The sequence below is a fragment of the Centroberyx affinis genome, unplaced genomic scaffold (assembly GCF_046629955.1).
Source record: "Centroberyx affinis isolate AG114_WGS23_722 - 3 ecotype Tasmania unplaced genomic scaffold, CSIRO-AGI_Caff_v1 ptg001445l_1, whole genome shotgun sequence".
In the NCBI taxonomy this organism is placed as follows: domain Eukaryota; kingdom Metazoa; phylum Chordata; class Actinopteri; order Beryciformes; family Berycidae; genus Centroberyx; species Centroberyx affinis.
The window spans coordinates 36463-48272 of record NW_027279919.1 but is presented as its reverse complement, the minus strand read 5'-3'; the positions used below and the strand labels follow the sequence as shown (position 1 = coordinate 48272).

Genomic DNA, 11810 nt, shown 5'->3' with positions numbered 1-11810 from the left:
TGTTGATTCAGCTATTTTGTGGTTCACTGCTGTTTATGGTTTGCAGATGGCAGAAATGTAATGGCATCCCTGTTTTATAATTTTATACTTGGCAAATCTAAAGGGTGCCATTCAATATAGCTGTACACTACAAATGCTGCATACTCAGAAAATGATGAGTTTTTAAAACCTACTGAAGTGCAGTGAATTTATAGATATGACATGCTGCAGTTATAGCCAATCTGTGGAAAACCAACTTTCACCTTTGTTTTAAATCGCTGCTGATGTTTTCACCCTTATACCCCAATCACACACACAAACCGGGGATATTCTGGTAGGCTGATCCCGGACAATTCACCTTATAAAGTCATCAAAAGCAGAGATGTTTACATTCTGTCTCGGCAGATGACATGACACTCCAGAGCTTGAGCAGCACAGGTTAAGCTGTATGCTGTACCAAGCAAAGCAGAGTGTGACCGGGTCTCAAACCCTCACCCAGGTGGAACCTGTCTAACTGATGTGCGATCTGTGTATTTCTTGGGTCACTAGTTCGGTGTGAAAGGCATATTAGAGGCAGGGGCGCGGATGATGATACAGTGTTATGCAAAATGAATGTTAACACCATGGCCTAATAGCAGATATGTCATAGAATACACTCCATCTTGACCTCCTTGCTCTTTTAAAAGCAGGCTTAAATCCTGTACCTGTTTTCTTTGACGTATGACCAAGTCTAATTGGCCATGCGACAATGACCCACTGATATGATGTTACTGTCTTTCGTATTCATTCTACATTTTATTGTGTTCATTTTCTTATTAATTGAATGTGCATTTAATTGCGTTTGTTTGTACTCAATGGTGTACATGACCACTGCTTTTACCTTTTGCTCTGTGAAGCCCTTTGAGGCATGCTGTGTGATATTAGGCTATAAATAAAACTTGACTTGTAACTTGACTTGACAGTGTGACGTGAACATAAATTAACCTATACAAAGTAATTGGGGAAAAACAATTGTCCTCCTCACTCACCCCAGACTACAAATTCAATCATACTATAAGAGTGGGACAATTTATCTCTTCAGACTAAATCTATCATCTCTCAAGGAAAAGTTCCATTGTTTTAAATGCAGGTGATTTTCAAAAATATCTATTTTGCTTATTTTGTGCTATCATTGTTGCCCTGTCAGATTGTATCGAATGGTGAATGGCAGTGATATATAGCCAGTGTTGCTATTAAGTCAATTGATAAAATAATGGAACAATAACTAGCATACAAAAGACACCAGGAATGGAGCCAAGGTTGAAAAAAAAAAAAAATATCCCTCAAATAAATTGCTCAAAAAAGTAGCTGACTATTCCTTACAACAGCTTTTCAGTCATTTGTTACATAAACACACATTTACTCACACATGTACTGACACACATACACACACACACACACCTCCTAAGCCACAGAAGGCCCTGCTAGAGGACAGTGCTGATTGTGTCAAAGTCCTTGCTGATCTGAGAGCTGCTGGGCAGGGACTTGAGGTACTCCAGGTGCCTCCTGGCATCCTCCTGATTATGTCTCACGTAGTAGATGACGTACGCAATCACCATGGTGAACCATCCGAACATGGTGACGAACATGGCCACGTCGGTGGTCTTGTGGTGAAAGTTGCAGAAGTTGATCCCTGAGTCCAGCACCTGGATTACCGGCTTCCCCGCGTATTCCTCCTGCACCGCTGTGTGGCAGCTCACCTCGTTCACCGTCTCCGGGTCGAGCCGCAGCTCCCTCAGCACCTCCTGCAGCGTACACTCACAGTGCCAGGGGTTGTTCGAGAGGCTGATCTTTGCTTGAAGACGGGCAAACGCCTCTTTGGGGACACTTTGGATGCGGTTGTTTGAGAGGTCCAGGACCCGGAGGCTATCAGAAACACCTTGGAAGGCTCCGACGTCCACCTCCTCGATGTCATTGTTAGACAGGTCCAACTCCTGGAGGCGGTGGAGTTCTTTGAAGGCCTGGTTGGGGATCTTGGTGATGTGGTTGGATGCCAGAAGTAGGACAACAGTGTCTCGCGGAAGATCTGACGGGATCTTCTCCAAGTTGCGGGACATACATTGGACCACAGTCAAGCCACTCTTCTCCATACAGTGACAGCTTTTGGGACAAGCCATCACTGGTGCACTTGCAAACAATATTCCAAAGAAGAAGCCCCAGACGAGGGCAGAGGCGTCAAAGATAGGGGATTTCCTGGGCATATCAGTGGTCATGGCAGCATCATCGTGGCTTTTCAAAATGCCAAATTTATCAGGTTCTTTAGACGACCCTAAAGGCTTCTTGAGGTAATCCCTCAAAATTGATTTGTGGGAGTTTCATATAGTCCTTTGAAACAGATTTCAAAAGAGCTTAGACACAAATGGGGCTCAATGAGCATATTCCAGGGAGGAATCTCAGGTTTATTGTGGGGAAGGTGGGAGCGTCAGCAAGTTAGGAGCTGGGCTGAGCAACAGTCGTATCAACCATGGTGTGCACTGAAAGAGACAAAAAAAAACCATAATGTTACTCTTATTGAGAAATGAATCATTAGATCTTCAATGAGCCAGGGAATAACAGTAGCAACAGCGTGTTCAGTCACACTTGACCAGACAGTGACTCGTGCTGAGCAAAGTAACTTTCTGAGTGCATAGGCAGTATTGCCTTTGTTTTCCCAAATTGAACACAGTAAATTCTACTCCCACAATGTTTACAAAATGCATAATGCGATTATTGAGGAAAATCCATTTCACTTAAAGGAAATCTCATAATCCGGCAGACACACTCATGGGTCATCGGCAAGCATTATGTCATTGAATTAGAAAAAGCGTAATTTAGTTGTGTGTACTATAAACATTAAAATGAAATTCATCTCTGATGCTATAGAGCGCTGCAGTGCATATAAATAATAATTACACTCTTTCGTAGCTGGAAAGAAACAATAAGAATTTATCTCCCCTTGACTCAAATAATGAGGAAAGGCTTTTCTGCACAGCCCCCCTCATCTCCAAGACCACTGCCTTTCATTCACAGATACATGACTAGAATAGCTGCAGGCTCTAAAATTACTCCGTCTGTCCTGCAGGAGCATCATCATTTTGGGCTGTGCACCCTCTTGTGGGCTGCACCGATCACACACCTCACCCCTCACTGTGGTCGAGGTCATCGCTCCATGAAGTTGGTGTCGTCGTTTTCTTTTTCTTTTTTTCCCCTTTCTTTGGCAAGGGCTTTATGACTTAAGGCCCCACACACACACACACACACACACACACACACACACTCAGCAGGAGGTGTGGACAAGATGTGGCACCTACACACACAAGGGCAGCTACAACACCCTGCAGTGATATTATGACACCACTACATTTTAATTAAAACATACAGTATGTCTGTCTGGCACGACTGCATTTGCACATGCACGCTCCTACTGTAGATTGTCGGGGTTGATGCTTCCAACATGTATTCCTGTGGTCATTGTTTAAATGAAATTAGGTCACTCACACGTCAGCAGATGTTTTTTTTACCATTATATTGTCGGAAAACAGGCATTTCAGTTTTATAGCTATAAACGTCTAAATGCTTCTTAATGTCTTGAAGTAAATTTAAGGAAGCAAACACAGTAGGACACATGCATTCTGTGAAACATTTGGTAAAACACAAGCTGGAAAGGTGTAACTGTAGCCGCAATAATCATGTTTGGGGAAGACTAATTCAATTAGTGAGGTTAGTGATGCATTAAGGCTACTGGGCTACTGAACTATCAATCACAAGTGCAGAGATGCAGAGGAATAACACGGCGTTTTATTTATCGTAGCCTATTTTATTTATAGCGTGTTTTTGTCAACATTCTTATCATTATTTATTTATTTATTTATTTATTTATTTATTTATTTATTTTTTTGGGGGGGGTATATGTGGAATCAGCATCTCACAAATGCAAACATGATAACCTATCTATGCCAGAAAATAGGGAACCTAATTGTTAATACAATTTACAAGAAAACGACTCATGTGAACTTACTTGCAGACCTACCAGGAGAGACTTTCATTTGGATGAATACTTTTTTCATCCAACTGATGGCTGCAGAAGCAACAAAGGTGATGTGGCACCAAGATGGAGATATCGCCCATATAGTAATTATTCTCTTTGCTCATATTCCAGCTGTAGCAACGTTAGAGGAAAGCTTATCCTCTCATAAAAAAAATAATAAAACAAACAAAAACAAAAAAAGTCCTCATCTAGTTCAACTGAGTCACGTCCGTATCTCCATGTAGGAAAGAATAAAACGGTAAAGTTCCCAAATGGCACCGCAGGAAGTTATTGGATCTCCGAGAAAAACAATTCATATCTAATAATGTAGCTTGTTTGTTTGTCTTCTTGTAAAAAGGACAGTCTCACTTGTTGATGAGGTTCCAGCCCCGGTCTGAAGGAACCGCACCGGTCCGACTCATCACGCGCGCTCTCTCTCTCCGAATTGCGCGCACGTGGCCAGGCGAGCCAGAAGGAGTCCGGCTGCGCGTGGATTGGACTGCTGTTCGCTTGGCAGCTTTCCTCGTCCTCCAATTCCCCCGCCTGTCTGTCCTGCTTCCTCCCTCCCTGCCCTGCCCCCCCGCCCCCACCGTCTCATCTCCTCTCCTCTCCTCCCGAGAAAAGGAAAGGAAAAGAAAGGAAAAACTGAAACGATGTTCCTCACTGAAAAAAAAAATCCATCCTAACAAGTCACATAGTACTGAATCTTTTTTTTTTTAAATCAAGTAAAACCAAAATCCATCCAAGATTTTTTTTTTTTCTTGAATCTAGATCTATATTCTAGGAGTGATCTGCATTATTTTGCCTTGTACAAGCTATTAAACCCTTGTTTCTAGAAAAAGAAAGAAAATCCCAGAGCAAGTGAGACTGCATTGGAAACAAGCAGATTCTTTTTTTTTTTTTTACAGTGTTTAATAAATGAGACATGTAAAGTGATTAACCTGAATGACCTGCAATAGAAAGACCCAGTGAAAGAAATACATATTTATCCAACATATAAGAATGGGAGGGAGAAAGAGAGAGAGAGAGAGAGAGAGAGAGAGGAATGGTGGAGAGAGAGAGAGCAACATATAAGAATGAGGGAGAGAGAGAGAGAGAGGAACATATAAGAATGTAAGAATGGTGGAGAGAGAGAGCAACATATGAGAATGGTAGAGAGAGAGAAAGAGGGAGTTCACACCCTGATGTAAAATAGCGTACCTCAAGACCTTGCCCATGTCTTATTGAACTCTGATTTATTGATTATTTTCATCAACCTAAGTGTTCCGTCAAACAGCTTTTCCATTGTGTAAGGGCTTCAGCTCTCTGCTCTGTATTTTGGTGGTTATTGTCTCATTCAAACTAGAGACTGGAGAGAATTCCACATTCTCTCTTACTGCATATAAAGTAGATTGATTGGGCACAAAAATGTTTTACCCCATGCTGCTATATCCACAGATTTGTCTGTTCTTTATTTTAACTGAATGCATTTCAACGAGAGAATCCTGGACCACGCAACTCTGCATCTCCTAACAGCAAATATGTGCACCGTCATTACTTGGGTTTCACTGAGCAATTAGTGGAATTTCATCAGAGACAGTACCAGATAGGGTTATGCAGGATTTTTATTTTTATTATCTATACTTTTCTTCATTCTTTCAACAGTGATATTGTTTTAAGCTCACTAAGATTAATCGGAAACTAGAGGGAGGGTGTAATGAGTCCGGGTCAACACACATCCCATATTAGTCACATAGACTCCCATACTAAACTAGAATGCTTCAAATGTGACTTTAATGGATCGGCTTTACATGAAACAGAGCCTCAGAGTTTTGAATCTAGATCATTTAGTGTGTCTGGTTGCTTGTATTGAATATATGACCTTACATGTATTTATTCTTTTGTTTTGTTTTATTGTATGCTCAGTGAAACTCAAAATTAACACAGTATGGAGGCGCCTCTACCCACAGTTAGTATGCTTTGTCTTTACCAATCATGGGTCTGATTTAATGGGGTTGCATGACATTATGGGGATTCTCCAACAGCATGTACAGTCACTTTCTTTAAGTGTTGCCTGTATATATGCAAATATGTATGTATTTTCTGTTTTTGTTTTTCTTTTCCTATTCTACTGTGTGCACATTTTGGTTATTGTCAAATACCATCCACTGTTATTTCATTCATGGTTTCATACATTGTTATGTTTGTGCTGGTCCTGTGGTGCTGGGTTTAAATTGTCTATTGTCTGATGAAGAGCGCAGACCTAAAAATTGTTTCTTATCAGATGGAAAGCTGTTAGAATTTGGTGATTTCTGCCAATATGGGCTCAGAATAGTGAGTTTAACTGGCCTCTTCAATTCCGTCACACTCGCCCCATGTGATCCAAATGTAGGTCACCTGGCCCCAATGTTCCAGGTGTCATTTGTGCTAGTGAGGACCAGTGGGGTCCAGTCCCTTCACAGTCCCAAACCCACAAGCCCTGTGTCAGCCAGCATGATAGATTGCGCTATATATGGCGCTTCACCACTCTCTTGAATTCAACGCAGGAGAGATTACCACAAGTCCTTCCACTCAATTACACTGGCAATTGTACCAACTAAATCTTTTTTTATTCAAACATCAAAGAGGTATAGTATATCAGAACAAAAGCACAGAGAGGGGACTACAATTGGGTTTGATTGCTATTGGATTGCCTTGATTTGACTTGATTTGTTTACTTCCTCAAAACTTGACTCAAACCTGTAATCAACAGAGACAGTGAGTACATTCCCCAATATTGTCAGTGGACCAGCTAAACAGTTTTTATTCCAGTATCAGATACATGTATCAGAGAACATACAAAGCGTACATATGAATTTAGCTTCACTTACAAAGTACTTTACAAAGAGAAGATGGTGACAATAAAAAGACAGTAAATACATCACATAACAGCACACAAAAATGAAAAAAATGCATAAAAGTCAACAGTTAAAAGAATGATTGTACAGATGGGTTTTGAGTTTTTTCTTAAATGAAGAAAGATAGTTTGCTACCTGCATGTCTTCAGGCAAGTTGTTCCAAAGTTTAGGGGCCCTGATTGAAAATACTCAATCACCTTTGGATTTGTGAGCAGTCAAAAGAGTTTTGTGTCAAACTATAAGGAGATAAATGTTCTCCAGTATAATCTGGGACTAAAGCATTTACTGCTTTGAAAGTACTCCATAAAATCTTGAAACTGATTCTAAAATCAACTGGAAACCAGTGTAAGTTGGCTAAAATGGCAGCTATATGATCACATGTCTTAGTTCTAGTTAAAAGCCTGGCTGCTTCTTTCTAGCTGCAGACAAGAGTTTTCCGATTAATGCAAGAATACAGGGAGTTACAATAATCAATATGAGATGAAATGTCTGAAGAAGACAGAAATGACCTAATTTTAGAAATTTTTCTAAAAACAAAAAAAAAGAAAAACTCTGTGGACTTGTTTCCCAAAATTCAGGTCAGAATCAAAGATGACTCCCAGATTTCTGGCAGTTGGTTTGATATCAGATGCCAAGAAGTGGGCCAAAAATAACAACCTCAGATTCATCATTACTGAGTTGAAGAAAGTTTTGAGACATTCAACTTAATGTCAGCTACAGTCTTTCAGGGTGTCATGGCTGCTTCTATCTCAGGGTTTTACAAGCTGTGTGTCCAAGTGGGAGCATATACATAGAGAACAAAATAGGACCCAGAATTGAACCTTGAGGTATTCCGCAGCTGGACCATGCTGAAGGGGATATGGAATTACTCAAACCAACAGAGGGCTGTCAATCTGAGAATATGATATGAACCAATTAAGAGCATTTTCAGTAATTCCCACAAAATCCCTGAGACGATCAATTACAATGCTGTGATCAACGGAGTCAAACAGAACTTGAACAGAACATTCACAATTCAGCTGCTGCCAGAAGAAGATACATTCATACTCTAAGTAGAACCGACTCTGTACTATGTTTAAAGCAGAAACCAGATTAAAATTTTCAAATAAATAATTTCTGCTCATAGAGTCTGCTAATTGATTGTAGTTTTTAAGTTGAGGCTGGACAAGGGCACATTTGAAATAAGATGGTATGCAGCCAGTGACCAATGAGCTGTTTATAATTGAAACAATGTTTGGCCATACAGTAACAATGACCTATTTTAAGAGTCAACATATTATTTACTATGAACAGTAAACTCCATAAACTCATCGTATTGCTTAAAGTAAAGTGAGATCAACTATATCATTAAAAAGTGAGGCATGACACATTGCAATGTGCAACTACTTTTATTATGGGTTGCAAAATAATTGTTGCATAACATAATATTTTGTAACAGACAAGATTTTGCTGTGCTCATCTGGGAAATTCTATTAGATCAACTCACAGATGTAAAATGTAGCTTTCGAACACATGCATATTGACTTCAACCATAAATTTACTAAAGAGGCTTTGCAGCTGCGTCACATACTTCCCATCAGCCGCAGCTGGTGCCATCATGGAGGTCCAGTGGAGGAGTGGTGTGTTGGGCCATTCAGTAATGTTATATGTAAAAGTGAACTAGCTCATTTAGCCCTATAGTCTCTGCTCTATTTTATGCATTCTATTTTGATAAGATTTCATACGTGTTGCAAAGAAATTTGACAGTGTTTACAGGTGGTACATGATATCTAAATTAAATGACCAGACACTGATAAAGAAGGGTCAAACTGTGGCAGTATTATGTAGCTCAATCATTTATGAATAGAGATTGCTGCTTCCTCTTCTTGTTATTGTGTACTGGCGGTAGTGTGTGAGCGTGAGAATGCAAGTATTTAGATAAGAGGGTGTGCATTTCTGAATTTACCTATCTGCCTTATACAGCATAGGCAAGTCCTGTCTGTCATGCACTGAGCAAAATGAATTTCCCTGCTTGGATAATGAAATTTACCAAGATCCATGTGATGTTTAAGCTATGTAAAATTGGTTACCTTACACACATTTTATAGGCAGAAAATACATAGTCTGGCGTCGAAGCAGCTATGAGACTTTAAACACACCTTAGTGATGCGTCATGACCACACTGTAAGTAAGGCGCGTTCAAGGACGGGGAAACATTAAAATGATCCATAAATACCAATTTGGCAGGGACAACTTATGCTGTAAAACCACTTTATGTGCTACGAAGACCAATAATAAGACCCAAAGACTGGTGACATGTAAAACTGGGTGTCATTATACTGAGAGGCAGGGCAGCTCCAGGCAGAGAGAGCAATTCTGAATTTCAATCTGGCTAAATCGCTTACATGCAGAGTTTGCTGGCTCGACTGGAACACAGGATTATTTTAATAAGCACAAACAGGGCGCTTCCTTTGTATACCAAGCACAGCACCTAATCATCACCCATCCTTCATTCACTTAGTCATAACAAAGGGGCACTCCAACAGCGATAAATATGCTAAATTAGAATGAATTAGCACAAAAAAACGTACGCTGAATACAAATTGCTGCAGCCGTGGACATGGTTCAGAAACAGCAGGAGTAGTTGGAAAAGTGATTTTATCCTCAGATTGTTGTCTGTTGTGTTTGCTGTGTGAGGTCAAATGCACACACACACACACAAGCATGTGCACACACAAATTTTGCCCTTTGTCTGACTGAATAAAGGATCATAATAGGGATTCTTGCTAGTCTCACTGTGCCAAAACACACACTTTACAAAAGGACAAAATAGCAGGACTGTGACATTCAGATAAAAGAAAACCCAGGTCAGGAGTTTGGGGCAAAGCTGTTATGGGAGCCATAGAAATGCCAACGCATTTGCTGCCAAAAAGAAGCAGCAGGTTTTCCACGTCAGCGACTTGTGCTAACCTTCCTCTATCAATTTAAGGAACAAGGCAGAGAAACTGGGTGGATGGGAGAAAGTGACTATTCTTCTGGAACGGCGCTAAGTTTATCTTCATATCAATGTATTGTGATTAATGTCACAGTAGGAATTTCCTTATGTCAGGCTTTTCTTTCCAGACAAAAATGCGTTCTGTCCTAAATGCATTTTTTGCAGGGTGTGTGGCTGGTCGGTGGGATACAGTGAATAAGATGGCATTATTCCACCACTTATCCATGATGAACACTCTGGTGAAGTGTTTCTAATGATCACCATCTATTTATATTATGCAAAGTTTAGGACAAATCTGACTGGTCCCAGCGTGTAATTGCCCCAGGGACAACTAATAACAGCTCTAAACACAAAACACATTCATCCAACTCTGCCAAGAGCCAAGGGAGGTGGCCCTCTGATGCATGGCTGGTTGTGACACTGAAGATTAAGGAGTGAGGTGTGGTATGGTGTGTGTGTGTGTGTGTGTGTGTGTGTGTGTGTGTGTGTGTGTGGAGTATCAGAGTTTGGCATGGTAGATATTACTCAGCAGGCATTAACCATGGGAAAAACCCAGGTCCAGTTGTGCACAAAGGTAGCGGCCTTTCCCCCTCTCTTCCTGCTCATCTCCTTCATATTGAATCCCCAAATGCTCTGAAATCCTTAACAGACAAATTACACATGTCAGCTGTCCCGAGTGAATTCCACCTCTTGTCGCCTACTTATTTATTCAAGCGCATCACCTTGGTGACAAAGTAAATCCATCTCCTTTTGAAGGGGCAAGATACTGATTAGCGGAGTGTATTGTCTAAAACAATTCATCACAATTACCAGTGCTCTTACTGTAGCAGCGGCCAAGGAAGAAAAGCACTGGCAGCTAATGGCATCCACAGGCGGGGAAGTGGGGTGTAACTGTCTGATTAGCCGCTGTAATACATCTAGAAGTTTGTGTATGACAAGCTGAGTTGTAGTGAAACAGTGGCTGTACTGATGCGTGGCAGGAAGTAGGCCTGCGGAATATGATTTATTCTGCTTCACCAGCCATCGTACCACATCGTTCTTTAATATCTTATAAATAATGTGTAATGTATATAGGCTACAGTATGTGGGGTGATATGTACTGTATAAGTCAATAGCATGTCTTGCATTGTCAACACTCTGTAACTTGTCAATATGTTTCTGCACAAATGTTACCAAGATAAATTCCTGTACATTTGTTGTGCTTGGTGATTAAAGCGATTCTGATTCTGATCAGCCTGACATTTCTGTTCATTGTTGCATTCAGAAGACAAGTGGTGTTGTCACACTCATTCCCCAAAGATAGACAGGCAGCAAAGCAAGGCCAGCAGCAGAGGGTAAGTTTGGCGTAGGCGACACGATGCCCAGCCAGTCCTGGAAATTAGAGCATCATTTGTGTGGGCTGAATGTGTGGCCAATCAAAATGAATCCCACATCGGGGTCAAGGTGATTTCAATGTCTTGGAACACAGAATAGCAGATTTGCTCCTGAACAGGAGGAAAGAATAACCTCAAATGAATTAAATCATACAAACTCCTGCTCTTAAACCAAGAACCTGCGAGGAGCAGCACCACTTGTAAGGTTTCTCATACAGGCAATCAAATAGATGATAAAAGGCACAGTGCAGCCTTATTCATCTGAATAAATTTGCACTGTACCGACTTCAAGGAATACCAAACTAAAGGAGAAAGAAATGGCACCAGACAATCAACCTAGACAATCATTTAATAAATATTCAACACAGTTACATCTAAATTACAAAATGTAAATCTAATTACAAATTACAAATAATGACTTATAATTACAGGCCATTCTACTTTTACCAGTCAGTTTGAAATAAACGTATGCTGTGAATATCGCTGTGCTGGTTAGTCGTTCATATTGAAGACTCATCACCTTCCATATACACATAATAACACAAATAAAGTCTGTAAATAGA

At 40.5% G+C, this 11810-nt stretch overlaps 1 protein-coding gene across 1 annotated transcript; it reads right to left on the bottom strand.

Moving 5' to 3' along the window:
* Positions 1–1442: 1442 nt before the first annotated feature.
* Positions 1443–2231, bottom strand: lrrc3 (leucine rich repeat containing 3). Its single transcript, XM_071526690.1, has one exon. The coding sequence runs from the start codon at positions 2229–2231 to the stop codon at positions 1443–1445; it is 789 nt and encodes a 262-aa protein (XP_071382791.1).
* Between the last annotated feature and the right edge of the window lie 9579 nt (positions 2232–11810).

What these genes read in the sequence shown, in the direction of transcription:
- lrrc3 (XM_071526690.1), bottom strand. Translation starts at nt 2,231, where the DNA reads ATGACCACTGATATGCCCAGGAAATCCCCTATCTTTGACGCCTCTGCC.